Raw genomic sequence first — 17,896 nt, forward strand, 5'->3', positions numbered from 1 at the left:
AATTTCAGAAGAGCAGGGACTAGATTCCAAGAACTCATGAAACAAACACTAATTGGCAGGAAATCTGAAGTAAAATTTATAGGGAAAAGCTGAGAACCCTTAGACATTCAAATGGGCGTGAGAAAATGGTATGGACACTTTCCTATTCTGTTTAACATTGTCCTAGACAAGGTTGTGGAAGAATGGGAGGAAGAACCCAAGAAATTTGGGTTTTGGAAGCCACTTCTACTGGGCTTTCCCAAAAATAACTTCTATACACAATACCTCACATTTGCAAACAACCTGGTGATATCCACAGAGGACAAAGAGACTGCTGTCAAACAGCTGGCACACTTATAGAATGTGCAGAAAAAGTAGGGTTACAGACCTCATAGAGAAAACTGAATGTTAATTTTCAAAGACAGACACTACAAGCCTGAAAACAAAATTTGGTAAAATCAACAGGGTCCTCTACTTTAAATACCTCAGAGAATTTGCTTAACTGACAGGCCTTGAAAAAATCTCTCACCTCCAAAAATTCAAAAAAAGCATTTAGAATTAGCCCAAAACCTCTACAACAAAATACCCTTCCAAAGAACCCCAGAAAAGAAAACACAAGACCAATCAGCATTCTGAATGAGACAAAGTAGGAAAATAGAAAGTTACATCCGAGCAACCTAAACAAAAACAGTACAGTCAAAAGTGCTGGAAGAAAATACACACTCCTTCAGAAAGAATACAAGCTTAATGGTACAACAAGAAGAACCTAAGAGAAGCTGATTGAGTTATTTTCTTAACATCTTCCATTTATTGGGAGTATTCGATAATAATAGTAATAATAATGATGATGATGAGGAGGAGGAGGAGGAGGAGGAGGAGGAGGAGTACCTGAATGCAAATTATCTAACCTCAGATTCTCCTTTGACAGTGTCTTGAGTTCTTTCAGTTTAATAAATCCAAGTGAGTCTGCAATTTGCTACATAATTTAGGGTGTGTTCTATGTTGTGAATAAATGTGGGGATATAAGTACACACCTTTCTAGGCTTGAGAAAGTCATTCCTTTATCTTTTTGTCAATGTGTGTCCACAGCTGCACCGAACCAACTATCATAGCAAGAAAATATAAGCCTTTGATGGAACTCCTGATATAATAGCCAACTAAGTGAACTGTTTGCCTGGAGTGATACTAATAGATTTTCAAAATAAGCACTGCTAGGCCAAGTAGCATGGCCAGTACAGTCAGTTACAGGAGTGATTTTGTGATATTGTAACTGTGCTTGTTAACACACTGTAGCCCATGTCCAAGCATAGTTTGGACACAACTGTGTTAAAAGACTGTGCCTGAGTATAGATTGGGTTACAATTTTCTCAACATGTGCACCATCTACTGCTCAAAAACTGTAGTTGCTGTATATGACAACAATGAATGGTAGTCTCACTGCCTGTCCTCTGAATGGTGCTGCCTTCTGTTGTCAATTTATAGAATTATTTCAAAAGAAACATTAGTGAACGTAACAGCTATTGTAGCAAACAGCTGAGCCAATATAACCACACTGATGTCATTTCATGTGTGTACTCATTCACAATTTGCTATAATTCTGCTACAAATATGTCGTTTGTTGAATGAGTAACAAATTTTGGAAGCTCATGAGGAAGAAACTGTTCAATAACTCACTAAGGGTTATTATACATTCTAGCACCATAACTTGAAATTTGTAATCTATGAAAGAACAAAAGTATTATGTAAAATAAATCTTGTAGCTTCGTCCTTTTTTTAGTATGTATTACTCCTGAAGATACATCAATTCCACAAGTGCCAATAACACTCTAAATAACTGCATAAATACATGTTTTCCTAGGCCAGCCTGCAAAGTGTTAGATCAAGTCATCATGACACACATCAGAGGGAAATTAGTTTTATTGCCAACACATATCCCAAATATGATGCAAAACCAAGTATGTTCATCTGTCCAGTTACTTTCTATATTGATAAATTGGCCACTGAAAAATTTACCTACGGGACGTATCTAAGACGATATTATCGATCATCAGTAATAACATACTCATTTTGGAGTCACTGCATTTTGTAACTTTACTATCTTTGCCAGATATTGACAAGAGCAGAGACAAGGAAAAATTGGCGTCATTGGAAGGACATCACAAGCAAGCAATGCAATGCTCAGCCCTACATGCCAACAGAGCCACCTGGGCTGACCCACAGACAGCTGTTTTTTTTCTTTAAATTGCAACTTCAATATTGCCAAAATCAATATTACATTGCTTGTGGATGTGATTACCGCTTGAGTTGCTTCTTGGATGGCCTTATGTTGGTAACTGACACATTTGAAAAAAGTGGACAGAAATGTTTGGCTCATGATTACCAAAGACAATGATCGTACTCTTGGCAAACTGGTGATTCACATATTTTCACATTCTCGTTTGTATAGGAACTGACAGCAAGTGTCAAATTATTAGTATAATATAACTGCATTCTTATGACACAAAACTAATGACAATACAGCCTAAGAATAAATTTTGACTGCTTCGAGAATGATGCTAGTGTTTTTAATAAGTTTTTTGCTGTTTTCATTTCTGCTACTTGCCATTACTTTAGCTCTCAATTCATACGCTGTACTCATTAAGCTATAAATTCCATTCAACAGATTCTAAATTTTACTTCAATTTCACTCAAGATACCAATGTCATCAGTGAATCTTACCACTGATTTACTTTCACCTTGAATTATAATCCCACTTTTGAACATTTCTTTCATGTCCGCCATCTTTTCTTCGATGCATAGGTTGAACAGTAGGGGCAAAAGACTACATCCCTGTATTACAATCTTTTTAATCTGAGTACTTCATTCTTGGTCTTCCAGTCTTATTGTTCCCTCTTGGTTCTTGTACATATTGGATATTATTTGTCTTCCCCTATAGCTCACCCCATTTTTCTCAAAATTTCGAACATCTTGCACTATTTGACATAGCTGAACACTTTTCCCAGGTTGACAAATCTTAACAATGTATCTTGAATTTTCTTTAGTCTTGCTTTCATTGTCAAATGCAATGTCAGAACTGCCTCTCTGGTGTCTCTAATAAACTGACAGTTACCTAACACACCCTCAGTTTTATTTTCCATTCTTTTGTATATTATTCCTGTCGGAAATTTGGTTGGAATAGCTGTTAAGCTGATTGTGCGATAATTCTGGCATCTGTTGGCTTTTGCAATCTTTGCAATTGTGTGGATGATGTTTTTCCAAACGTCTGATGGTATACTGTCTCATACATTACACACACACACACACACACGCGCACACACACACACACACACACACACCAATGTGAATAGTCATTTTGTTGTCACTTCCCCCAATGATTTCAGACATTCCGAAGGAATATCTATCCTTTATACGTTACTTGATTCATGATTCAAGTTGTCCAAAACTTTTAAATTTTGATTCGAACACTGGAGCTTCCATCTATTACTTGTGACTCCTGTTTCTTCTTCTATCATGTCATCTGACAAGTCCTCCCCTCATACAGGCCTTTAATATACTCTTTCCACCTATTTGCTCTCTCTCTCTTCTGCATTTAACAGTGGAATTCCCATGGCACTCAATGTTACCCTCCTTCACCATAGGTTGTCTTGACTTTTCTGTATGCTGAGTCAGTCCTTCCGACAATTATTCCTGTTTTGGTTTCTTCACAGATTTCATGCAGCCATTTGACCATAGCTTCCCTGCACTACCTATGTATTTCTTTCGTAAGTGATTTAGATTTCTGTATTCCTGACTTTCCATGCACGTTTTTGTACTTCCTCCTCTTTTCAGCCAACAGAAGTATTTCTTCTTACACCCATGGTTTCTTTGTAGTTGCCTTCCTTGCACCTATGTTTCTCTTCCAAACTTCTGTGATTCCCATTTTTAGAGATGTTCATTCCTCTTTAACTGAACTGCCTACTGAGCTATTCATTATCGCAGTACCTATAGCCTCAGAGAACTCCAAGCAAATCTCTTCATTTCTTACTACTTCTGTATCCCACTTCTTTGTGCACTGATTCTCCCTCACTAGCCTGCCCTTCGTCATTAGTAAATTGTGATTTGAGTCTATATGTGCTCCTTGGTATGTCTTACAATTCCATATATGATTTTGGAATCTCAGTGTGAATCTTCCAGTATCTTCTGGCCTTTTCAAAGTATTCATGAACTTCTTTTGATTCTCTAACAGAGTACTCACAGTTAATAACTGATATTTTTTGCAGAACTCAATTAGTCTTTCTCCTCTTTCATTTCTACTACCAAGCCCATACACTCCCATAACCTGTTCTTCTACTCCCTACCCTAAAAGTAGTGATGTGGGCCGGGCAAATGCCCAGTGGGCAGAACATTTATAAATGGCCATTTGCCCAGCAATTACCGAAAGCAGTTTTAAATGCCCAAAATCTGGGCTTTTTTAAATAAGTTTTTACTGCTATAATGTATAATTCATCAATTAAAATAAGGGATGGAACAATACTCTCAATATTAAAAGTTAGTAAATGTTTACATTTAAACATGTGAATGTCATTCACTGCCTTTGTTACTAAGAATGAAAGGAAAGAAGAGAGGAGCATGTTTTGTTTACTAGCATTCCAATTTGTTTTATCAAGGAAGGGCACATGTTACTGACAGTTCCTTGTCATTTACAATGTCCTTGTTATTTTTACCAGTTCTAATTCTCTCTCGTATGCATTCCGGGCATTTGTCCATGAATTCATCTTGCGCATTTGCACAAACTTGTAAATGCCCAGGCATTTTACATCAGTACCTACCACTGCATTCCAACCTCCCATGGCCATTAGATTTCCCTCACCCTCTATGTACCTTATTACCCATTCTGTATCCTTATATATTTTATCTCTTCACCAGCTGCTTGCAGTGTTGGTAGGTAACTTGAACTACTACTACTACTATCATCATCATCATCATCATCATCATCATCATCATCATCATCGGTCTGCTGTTGATTCTGATGAGAACAACTCTATCAATAAACTGCTCAATGTAACTCTGTCTGTGCCCCACCTTCCTATTTGTAAGGAATCCTACTCCTGTTATCCATTCTCTGCTGCTGCTGATGATGATATTGTCTTATACTCATCTGAGCAGAAATCATTGTCTCCTTTCCATGTCATTTCAGTGAACTCCACTATATCCAGATTGAGTCTTTGAATTTCTGTATTTTAGAATTTCTAGCTTCCCTACCACATTCAAACTTCTGACATTCCATGCTCCAATTCGTAGAATATTACCCTTTCATTGGTCTTTCAATCTTTTTTTTCATGGTCAACTCCCTCCTCGGCAGTCCCCTTCTGGAGATCAAAATAGGGTGAATACTCCAGAATCATTTGCTAATGGAGAGAACACCACCACACTTCTTCAATTACAGGCCATATATCCTCTGGATACACTTTGTGTGTCTTTACTGCAGTTATTTCCATTGCCTTCTGCATCCACATGCTGTTGACTGCTGCTGATTTTTCCAACTTTTAGGGACAGGTTACCACCCTGAGGGCAAGAGAGTGCCCTGACTCTCTACCCACTCTTCTGACCTTTCTCACAAGGCCATTGTTATACAAGACAGTGGAAACATTCAGCCTATTTTGGACATGTTGAATGTGAAAGCAATACCATACAGTACTGCACTGGGTGAAATCAATGACAAACACTTTTTACACACCAACACACTGGAGCAGTTGGCCAGTTTTGAAGTTGATCAACAACTCATTTATATTATTTGAATTCGCCCCATCAGCTCATGTGTGGTGCATCTGTCTAGGTTGTTAATATTCAATCTTATCGATAAAAAATTGTAAACATGACCGAATGTAAAATTTGGAGTCATGTTTAATTAAGGAATCTCCTACACGAAACTAATATGATGTACTAATTTTTACAACATACATTAACTAATTCCTTCAGGAATTGAAAAATTAAAAGCAACTAATTAATTTTTCTTATGTAGCAGTAGTTAATAATGTATTGGCCTACTTACAGTGCCCACAACCAGCAGCCTCGTCTTCTACAATTTTCACTTCCAGCTGCTCATCGGAGAAAAGGGCAGCTTCCAGTTGTGGGATTTGTGTTTCTGTTTCATCGTGCAACTGGATAATGAACTGAGAACAGTGAGACACAATATCCAACATTTCTTTAAACTCCTTTATCAGATTCTCTAGCTCAGGGATGTATGGTGACAGATCTGCAGGACCTTCAAGACGACGTGCATTTAAAGTTTCTTCTGCTTGCCTAAGCAAATTATTCAGGAAATCTTCTGGAAACCGCCCATTCTACAACAGCAATTTAAGTGGCATTTTACATCTTTATATATAGTATTGCAACATTGTACAATTTACAACTGTATATTATTATCTGTGGCAAGAGAACTGAGTGCTGATCAACTATCCTTCATACTCAAGCAACAAACTTAATTTAAGATGCCTCGTAAAAATGTCTAAAATGTGAAAAAATTATGAAAAAGTTTTCAAATGCTTCCATGAAGGATTTATCTAACAATCACAGGCCTCACCCAGTGCCAAACTAGATGCAGAGGAATAAATGTATGTAACAAGTAAGCTCCCCCAGCACAGCAAAAGCCAGACTCGAAAATGATTTCACAGGGAATCCCAAAGATAACTGTTCTGTATCAATACAATTTTTTTTTTTTTTTTTTTCAATTCACCTGAGAATATAAAATATCATGCAGTTTAATTTGCAGATGATGCATTTGTAATAACTGAAAATGGAACAATAAAACAAATTCCCCAAATAATCACTGATACTAAAAACAGTTTAGAATATTAGTTTATCTAAATGGATTAAAATTAAAGATGACAAAGCCCAATTAATACTTTAAAACCAAGCAATCCAAAACAACGAACTCCCAAATTACCAACAAAAATCAGTAAGTTAGGGAAGTAGATAATGTCAAATTCCTGAGGACATCTGTGGAAGAAAATATTTATCAGCCTTACAGCCTATTTACCAAAAAAAAAAAAAAAAAAAAAAAAATGAACTGTCTTCAGACACCATTATAATGGTAGTACCCAAAATAATACTCTTCACTCAGAGCATTCCAAGAGCTATGGTTGAAGAGGACAATGTTCGTCTAACTGCTGCAAGATACAGAGGTTGGACAAAAATATGAGGGCACCAGAAATGAAACACATTACCATGCCTAGTACAGCATAGGAAACCCGATGAAAGACCTTCCAGTTGTCTCCAGACGGGTGAATGCAGGTATTGTATGGTTTCAGGACTATCTTATACCATTCTTCCTGCAAAACAGTGGTCGAGTTCAAGTAATGATGGTGGAGACTGATAGCGATCATGCACGTTTTTCTCCAAAGCAGACCACAAAGGCTCAATAATACTGAGAGCTGGTGACTATGGTGGCCATGGGAGATGCGACACTTCATCCTCGTTCTCACGAAACCAGTCCTGGATTATGTGAGCTGTATGAACAATAGCAGTGTCTTCCTGGAACATAGCATCACCATTGGTGAAAAAACATTGTATCATGGGATGGACCCGGCCAGCCAAAATCGTCACATAAACCTTGGCATTAATGGGACCTCACCAAGTCCCCATGGCACTCATTGAATCCACGATAAAGTTGAAACTTCCTGGCAGATTAAAACTGTGTGCCCGACCGAGACTCAAACTCGGGACCTTTGCCTTTCGTGGGCAAGTGCTCTACCATCTGAGCTACCGAAGCACGACTCACGCCCAGTACTCACAGCTTTACTTCTGCCAGTATCTCGTCTCCTACCTTGCCTTGCCCGCGAAAGGCAAAGATCCCAAGTTCGAGTCTCGGTCAGGCACACAGTTTTAATCTGCCAGGAAGTTTCATATCAGCGCACACACCACTGCAGAGTGAAAATCTCATTCTGGAAACATCCCCCAGGCTGTGGCTAAGCCATGTCTCCGCTATATCCTTTCTTTCAGGAGTGCTAGTTCTGCAAGGTTCGCAGAAGAGCTTCTGTAAAGTTTGGAAGGTAGGAGAAGAGATACTGGCAGAAGTAAAGCTGTGAGTACCGGGCGTGAGTCGTGCTTCGGTAGCTCAGATGGTAGAGCACTTGCCCGCGAAAGGCAAAGGTCCTGAGTTCGAGTCTCGGTCGGGCACACAGTTTTAATCTGCCAGGAATTTTCATATCAGAGCACACTCCGCTGCAGAGTGAAAATCTCATTCTGGGCACGATAAGGTTGCCCAAATTATCATAGAATCTTGCCATATTTCATTCTTGGGAGATAAACTTGGTCAAAAATTAGAAAGGGTGTGAAAGATGACTCAGAAAACAAAATTACTTTTTTTCATTTTTTCTTTTATAGTTTCAACACCAAGTTTTTCTGTTACGTGTATTTGCATCACTGATGAATGGTTTTGTAATTTCAGCTTACTCTGTTAATTGCCAGCTTATGGAGCTCTCTTCTAGACAGGGCTCACGAGTATGACTTTCATTTCTGCCATGACTATTGCTACTGCCTTCTGCTCATTATTGATCACAATCATCTTCAATGACTGCCGGCCATGATCATTTAACACACACTTTTGTCTGCTCTGTGACTTGACGAATGATGCTTTCCCTTCGATACCTGTATGCGGTATGAACCTTAGATATGGTGCCTCTTGAAACATCGGACACTTTGGCTTCCTTGCTTATGGAAGCAACCACCATACAGCATCAACAGTTTCCTCATGTTCAAATTCACATAGTTCCAATGTAACGCAATCACATCTGTATAGAACACTTTTATGACAACTGACACTTGCAACATATTGAGGTCACTACACAGGTGCCGCTCATGGTCAAATACAACAGCACACCCTACAGGCTGGGCTAATATCTGCATTCATGCAAAAGCAAGCATTTCTCGTGGTGTTTCTACATTTTTCTCCATGTTTAATACTATCTAACTGCATGTTAATTCTTCCCTAGCCTGCCATCTGAAGGTATCTGGAATTTCAACTGTTTGTATCGAACTCTCGATACTTCTGCAAGAGCCAACAGAGTGAACTTTTGGCTGAAGAAAGGTATAAGGAATGCCTTTCCCCACAGAGAGAATCAAATGTGTATCATGACACCAATCAACCAACTGGTCAAAAGTCTCCAGACAAAAGCTGCTGTTGCTAGTGTCACAGAAAATCTTCTTTCGAGAATGCTTCCCAGTAAAAAGGCAGAATTTGTTTCATTTGTTCTTGTAATTTTTCACAAGCCACAACTCTGACATAATTAATGAATCACGTACTGAAAAATACCAAAAGCTGCTACATAGATAATTTTACTTCTGTCAATAACCACATGTAGGAGAGAGAAATCTACAATTACACCTTGTAATTACGTACCAATATTTGTAAAGATATAGTTGCTATTGTACAGCATAGAATTCAAGTAAGTTTACAAACATGTGCAACAGAACTTTATAGTGGTTAGTGACATGCCTGACGTAATCAGTCATTGCAGGAGACTACTATAATTTTGAACTGTAGTCTTTTTATGAAAACTTATTTACTTGCCACGTAACTATGTTGACTCATCAGTGGATTACTAGTTTTGGCAATATAAACAGCCGTCTTCAGCTCGAAAATCAATCAGTTACTCTGTTGCAGCCAAAATGGCATTAAACCATGGAACAAAATTATGCGGTGTGCATCTGTTTTGTTCATAACATAGAAATTTTAAGTTGTGTATGCATAATGTTGGCATATCCGGCATGTTACTGTAATGTCTTGACTTTCTTATGCACACTGTGTGTTCATGTAATGGAATGGTTTGATCACTGTTTGATGTGGCTACCACTGTCCAGTTTTATTGATCTGACAGTGGAAATTTATATTGCTAAAATTAGTGATGTACTGAACATGTTAAAAAAGCAATCTTGGCACATGTAAGTTTTCGTAAGAAGACTACAGTGGAGAATTTTGTAGACTGCATAAACTGTGATGGTACAGTACACATATAATTTCACATACAATTTAAAAAAGCACTGTAGAATAACACTTGTTTAATCAACTCCCTTTCACATATTATATAACTGTATGTATTGTAAAACATTTTGTACATGGTAATACAATTACTTTATTTAGCTAGGAAGGCTCCTAGTTTTACGTGACACTGTGCAGACATATCTGCTTAGTTTAAACACTAATCCACAGAGAGGTGGTGTGGCGCAGTTATGCTATTTATAGGTCTGATATTAATCTTCATCACCTTAAATGTTGATTTTTCTTCAGAATAGCAAATCAAATGCTATTCAATCCGCTATTCACTTCAGAAGAGCCCAATTGTCCCCCCCCCCCCCCAATATTATCACCAACTTTTCCTCCCTGTTTGCTGTTTGCAGATATCTCTTCTGCCAGCTCAGGGGTAGAGGTCACGCAAAATGATGAGGCCTGTATCCGCACAAACAGTGTGATAAAGGAAGGTGGGAGGGCAAAAAAAAACCTCTTTTGGTAAATTTACTATAAGGGGAAAAGTTTATAAAGAATCAGCATGAGAAAATACTAACCAACATGAGTGGCATAAAAAAGATGGACAACTTACTTCTCACAGCTGTTCAACTACAATGATTCATAGTTTTACTTCAAATTTCACAAACCTGATAGAACAGCAAGCAATAAATTAACGAATAACAAGGCTTGGGATGAAGACCAGATATACAATGAGGTATTAAAGAATGGAGAACCTGAACTGGAATTAGAAGTACATTCTTTAACAGACCAAATCATGCCTGCAGACTGAAAAACCAAAATAATATGCTCATATTTAAGAAGAATATCCCCCTGTCTGTGATAACTACAGAGGGATCGCTTTACAGGATGTCACTTATAAAAGCCTAGCAATATGCCTATTCAACAGACTGCTCCCAACAACAGAACTAATTGTTGACTACCAATGCAGTTTCTGCAAAAATACATTCACATTAGATCATTTATTTACTCCATGACAGCTTAATTAGAAGGTGTGGGAAATCAATGCAGATGCCCATATATTATTTCTAATTTCATGAAGGCCTACAACAGCATGCACTGACATATACTCCTAATATAATAAGGAAATCTAATATACCAACAAAGCTAACCACATTGATTAGAATGTTTACAAACAAAAATTTGTCATATAAAGACGACTGTAGGAGAAACTGAAAATTTTAAGAATTTCACTGGGCTTAAGACAAGGGGACGCCATTTCACCAATTTCATTTAACACTTAATAGGAAGAATGATTTTTATTAGTTAACTGGAAGTATGTATCTGACAGACATGGTAACGAAGAAAGCGAAATACATGTTGCTTTCTCACGAAGTAGGATTTTCATCTGTTAGTACAATGAACAAACTGAACAATAACTCCATAAACCCCCTTAACATATAACAATTCTATAATTACTTACATGAATACTCATATAATGGAACTCTTTTAGAAAAAACACCACCACCACCACCACCACCACCACAAACAACAACAACAACAACAACAGTTGAATTTGGAAAAAAATTTCTGAAATTTATGCTGATTTGTCTTCCTCTTTCTGTATTTCTCTTGTTTCAGGGTCATCAAATCACAGAGTACCAAGATTTGAAACCGCTTTACTAGCATTGCACCTCTAAATGTAGGTCTTCCAATACAGTCAGTAGAGACAAATGATACCATATCTTCGTGCCTAGACTTTAGCATACAAAGCACCATAAGTGCTTTTATTTCATACAGATCAGCAGATTTGTAGTTATTTTGCTCATGTACTTCAATCCTGTTTCTGTACCATTCCAGTTTAATATTTTCCCATTTCACAATTACTTCTATGAGTTTATCATCAAATATCAGAAGACCAACTATCTTCTATCTTAGGATTATCACCCAAATTTTTAACAACCCTTGTTTTACCTGGTATTACTCTGATTATGTTTTCATGAGATTCTCATCTAGCTTTAGTTGGTTCTTTTGATTCCCAACAAAATCCATTATTACCTTTGACAACAAAAATAACTGACATATCATTATGTGCTTGCTCACATGTGCAGAAAAAGTCAACACCTGCAACTCATTCTTGTTCATCAGAGGAAGGAAGATCTGGAGGTTGCTTTTTCTTGAGAAAAGGAAGGATCACAATTGGAATTCGTCAGAAAATAAATCCTCTACTTCCACATCTTCTACTTCACACATCCTTGCAAGTTTTGCTTAAAAATTTGGGTCATCCACTCCCAATACTTCTGTTTGTCTTCTTTTTCTGATGTAGGTAGAACCTGCTCCATTTTTTCCTCTAGTAAAACATTTTACAAAAATGCTAGAAGTGTAACTTAACTGAATGTCTAAGGGGGAAAGCAATTAGCTGCACATAGTTCAATGCACCAGAAGTAGGAGTATAGATTTCGAAATTTATGTCTAATAGACACGCAACAAAACTTGCGTTAATGGAAATGTGTGTCCCACACACACTGTGGTATTTGAGGAAACAACAATTACTTCATGTAGGACTTCGCAAACAATACTTTCGTTTGAATAGGCTCGAGATTCGCTGATAAACAGAAGCTCTTCATAGAATATTGATCTTGTTTGATCTATCACGCAATATTTGACTAGCAGCACTAGTGCAATGGATGGCGACATGAGAAACTACGAAATATAACAATACAATGCTCTGCTTAAAAAATTGACAACATTAAACTCTTATCAACTCTCAAACTGTTGTCTTTGAATAGGTCTGCAACAGAATTTCTCATACACATATAGATAACGTATACATGTATTTATGCTGCTTCTTAATTAAAGGTAACATTCAAAGGTGAAAATCTTGTCCTTCATAAACCATTACATGATTCTGAACCCATATCAGTAGATTATTTGCTTATGAGAAACTGACGATTTATGAAGTACACTGCATTGAAAATTAAGTAGCTGTTCACTTATTAGAATACTAGGGGGAAAACATTACCAGCTTTTAATGAACTTTAGAACATGGTAACATTCAGATGAAATGAAAAAGAAAAATTAATTACAAGTTAAATGTCTAGCAAACAAAATAAATCACATTAAACTGTCTATAATTGTTATCGCAAGAATAATTTATAGCAGAAAGACCCACTACGAAGATAGTACCAACAGATAGTACTAGATCCCGGGACGAGCTGTAGTTTGAGAATTGGACTGAATCATGATTGCAATCTTTTATTCACGTATTAACTGCTGTTGATACATATGACCTGAATCCTAGAATATATAGCCATCCATGTTTCATAGTAGTTCAAGCACAGCACTGCAAAAGGCTTGCAGGGTGAACATTGATTCGAGCTTACCCAAGAACTATAATTACTGTAGGGAGGGGAGTGGGGAGCGGCCAGAAGATATCGACTTATTGCCAACCATGTGAATTTACACTGCGTACTTTGGCTTTTTATGAACATCCACCATGCTTAAACTGTAGTTTGCCTGACTCCATTTGTACTCTAATTGGCTTTAAAATAGGCTAAATACTAAACAACAGCATACATTTCTAGAGGATATACTAAGTCTAGACTGGGGCCAGTGGCTTGCTTGCTTACTTGTTTAATGCAGCAATGTTGTCAACACTTACCATGACGTGTGGCACAAATAATAAGGGGATGTCATCAGCAGATTCTACACAGCCAATGAGAGAGTGGCGGGCAGACAGTAAGTTTTTGTAGCAAATGACATTGTTACATTCTCATGACAATACAGAAGTAAAATCCACTGTGTGTTCAAAAATAAAATAAAACACACCATATTTGAAAGAAACATCCAAATATTTGTGAGAACGAAGATAAAACTTTCACTGTTTCCTTGTTAGTATGATGACAAAAGTAGTGGTACGACCGATGACAGGCTAAACAAAAGAGGTAGTGAAGTAAAATTAATGTAAACAATCTTTTCATTTTATTTCTTCTTGTATTATCAAAATGGAGACAACCAATAAATGGCATGAGCTTAGAATAGGAGTAATAGTAACTTTTCAGGCACATAACTTACATTAATACATGCTTGTAACATTTTAGTAGTCTCACTATGTTAAAAAATAAATTTTTCTCACGGAGCTTCTTAAAAACGGGGAGGGTGGTGGTAGTGGTGGTGGTGGGAGGGGAGGGGGGTCTTATACTCAGGAAAATATGGCAGTTACAGGTAAGAACAAAGTTGACTAGTGTGGCATAAACAAGGTTTTAGAAAGACTTTCAAGTCCCCGTTGAGAGGTAGAGTTCTATGGCGAAGAGGCTGTGTGTTTGTGTGTGTTGTGATAGTGTAAAGAGAGTTGCATCAACAATGACAAGGCAGGTTGTTTTCTGTATTTTGGTAAGTAAGGAGAAAGTAAAAATCAACAGCCAAGATTGCTTTTTCATAGTCGGGGGCACTTGCTCCCGATGCCTCCTCCCCACCTGCAGCAGCGTTCATATGCGCCTGTTGTGTTTGCGGCATGTAAGCGCCACATCAACGAAATAAACTATTGCATAGTTAACATGTTAATTTCCCTATTAAGCATGCAATAATAAGAACTTGTAAAGGGATTGAAAGAATTAAATATATGTTTCAGTTGTTAGTAAAGTACAGTTTTGTGATCTTTAGTTTTCTTTAAGACCAATCACTTACTAAAGTAGTTAATTTTAAATATGGAAAGAGTATTATTTATGATCTGTTACATGGTTCAAATATAAGAGTCACCTAGTGACTGCAACACACTATACATATACAAGGGGAAAAAAAGTGATTTTGGCTGTTGAATGGTTTTTAGTAATTACAACAGACTGCTCTTCAATACTTTCGATATGAGAAAATTCTATGGGTAGAAGTTTATGGTGTTGTGACCCCTTACAAAGGGCCTATTATTTGAAGGGCTTTCTACAGCTCAGTATGAATGAAAGAAATTGAGTCATTAGAAACAGTTTTGTGTGTTGAAGAACCAGAGATCTGACATTGCCCTCTTCTACATCTTCCTCCATATCAAGTACTACAGTAGTGATTTCGATGATATTTTTCAGGAAGAACTGAGAAGCAATGCTGAAAGCGAGGAATTCATGACCAGAAAGGTTTTGGGTGGAGGGGGATGGGGGGATTAGGAGGAGGAGGAGGTGGTTGTTCCTTTGAGATTTGGGTTAGAACTGTTCTAGGTAGATTTTAATGTTCTCTAATTTGGTTGTGGCTTGGGACTGTATGGTGATGACTGGGCTCTTGAGGGCAAGAGGAACAGGGGTGAAGATGTGCTGGAATCAGGACAAGCTCAAGACTGAACTTACTGGCTAGGAGTTGTTTTTTGGTGTTTTTTTCTGTATATAATAACTGTGTTGGACGGGAAGAGGGACACCACTTTTGAGGTTTATGTTTCTCAATTCTAAGTATGAAATTGTACCACCAAGCAGCAAATGGCCTGATGAGTGGATTTTTTCATACTGGTAAAGTTAACAATGAGTTACTGCACTAGACGCACCATGCACTTTACACTGTTTATGTCTTTTTATTCTTCACTATATTTTCAGAATTGGCACCTTATTTTAGCATATTGGTAGCTCAACACTTGCCAGCAACATCCAGCTGATTCCAGATAAACATGATAAAATTTTTCTTGAGAAAGTAGTTTCATCAAACCTTTTACTAGTTTATCTTATGGTCTGGTTTTTATTGGTTTAATGTTTATATCTGTAGAAGATTAATGGTATCCTTCACTAATTTCTCTGGAAACCCTTCGTAGAAAAAGTTTTGTAGTTAATGAGGCACAAAAATTGAATGTCTGGTCACGTAAACTGGATTCCTGTGAAAAAATAAGCAAGGGCATCCCTGCAAATGTGTCATCCAAAGGTGGTCAGACTTATGGGAATAATTCTGTGTGTGGAAGGGATCTAGTACTGTTGACTGTTAGTGGGAGGATGTCCTTTGTGTGTGTCTGCTGAAGGTCTCATTAACGTCTTTAAGAGACAGGTACTATCCCCCAAACTTCATCTGCAAACTAGAATTTCTGTGTCACATCCTCAACCTCTTCCCCCGCCCCCCTCAAAAAATACACCACACCCCAAAAACTAACAACAAAGGAGCACCCTCCTCATCACCCAAGATCATCCCAGACTGGAGCAACTGAACCATATCATTCACCAGCACCATATCTATATCACTGTGCATGGAAATGAGAGATGTCTGCTGACTGTCCCTCCCACGCCTCCAAAAGTGGTAATATTACACTGCTCCTCACCCCCCCCCCCTTTCCAACCTACACAATATCCTTATCCATCCCCATGGTACACCCACTCCCAATCACATGCCACGAGGGTCATATCCCTGCGAAGACCCAGGTGCAAGGCCTGCCCTGTTCACGCATCTGGCACATTCTGTTCCAACCACTTTACAAGCTGATCCTGTACTGTCAGAGGCAGGGCCACAAAACTATGATCAAGAGCAGAGTTCATCATTCAGAAGCAGACAAAGCTGCTGAATGCAATATGCTCAATTTCAATGAGTGTTTCACAATGTGTGTCATCTGCATCCTTCCCCCTCAGTATCGGATTTTCTGAACTAAGTAGATGGAAGCCTACATTCTTCATTTACATAATCCTCCTGGCCCCAATCTCCACTAATCCCCTGTGCCCACATCCCGTTTCCCAGTCTCCCCTTCCTCTATTCTGTCACCCCTCCACGTCACTACCATCATGAACTGCACAAACTCACTGGTCCCTCCACCTGTGTGTCACATTACTGTCTCCTATACCTGCTGCCTCTCTCCAAGCCATTACTCACACTTATACACCCCCCCCCCCCCCCTCCATGACTCTTTTCTCCACTCGCCCAATCCACCCAACACTGCCCCTCCACCTGTATACATGCCAAACTGCAGTCCCACTATTGTGTACCAAGGTGGCACAATGTAGCTGTAGCCAAATGTCGGCACTATAAATCGAGAAAAGATTTGTACAAAAGCTAGCGAAGTCTTTATTCTTGTTTGTGTGACTATCAATGTCAAAGCCTCTACTATTTCGTATGTTGCTTCCTTGACTCCTAAATTATTTACATATTGCCTGATATTTCCAAACCATATTTATTTCTTGTATCAGAGTGTGTTATCATTTCTGTAACATTCCTGCACCTTTTATACCTGGCTACTATCCACCTCAAGTGATGATTGGCAGGCAGCCAGGAGCATCTGCTGGTGTGAGCCAACAGCTGGTGCTTATTCAGACAGCCAGGCCCTAGGTTATGTGACCATACTGCCTTGGCAAAGTGTCCGTAAGCAGGAGGTAGCCAAATGGCCAATGTTCATTGGAACAATGTGATTCAAACAAACCTGCACTTGATACAGTGCTTCTCTAAATCCAATCTCCTCATTATAAGGAAGGTCATAGACTGTCATGTAACATTAAAGACTTAGTTCAAAGATTGTCTGTAAGCTGCCTCCCCATAGAGGTGAATTACAATTCACTAGGTTGCTTCTCTTCTTCTTCTTCTTCTTCTTCTTCTTATTTTTCTTATTTATTATTGTTATTATTATTATTAGTGATTTAAGGTACTAGGTGGTGACATAATTAGTGTCCTTGCTTGGCGTAAATAACAATGATGTGGGTCAAAAGCTACTAAAAACAAAAATAAAATTTAAAACCAAGTTATATCCCCACACAAAAATAGACAGATATCCAGAAACAGTTAAAAAAAGGGGGGGGGGGGGGGGCAGATGACAATGGCTGGGTGAGTACTTAGAAATAATGGGTGACTGGGCTGCACTGCAACACATTAAATCTCACACCCAATTTTTTGGTAAGTAGTACTGACATGAAAGAAAATCTCAACACACACTCACCTCATTATCAGTTAAAGCAGAGCTGCTCATGTGGGAGCTACAGATCTGTCTACAGGTCACAGGTAATCATAAAATATACTCAACATATATTGTATCGAGAG

General features: G+C 38.2%; 1 protein-coding gene across 1 annotated transcript in view; it reads right to left on the reverse strand.

Moving 5' to 3' along the window:
* Positions 1–17,896, reverse strand: part of LOC126285437 (uncharacterized) — a 136,165-nt gene that overhangs the window by 78,757 nt on the left and 39,512 nt on the right. Inside the window, exon 8 of the mRNA XM_049984825.1 lies at positions 6,011–6,302. Within this exon, the coding sequence (XP_049840782.1) occupies positions 6,011–6,302 (292 nt within the window). The remainder of the gene's footprint in view (positions 1–6,010; positions 6,303–17,896) is intronic.

This window comes from Schistocerca gregaria, chromosome 8 (genome assembly GCF_023897955.1).
Source record: "Schistocerca gregaria isolate iqSchGreg1 chromosome 8, iqSchGreg1.2, whole genome shotgun sequence".
Lineage (NCBI taxonomy): Eukaryota > Metazoa > Arthropoda > Insecta > Orthoptera > Acrididae > Schistocerca > Schistocerca gregaria.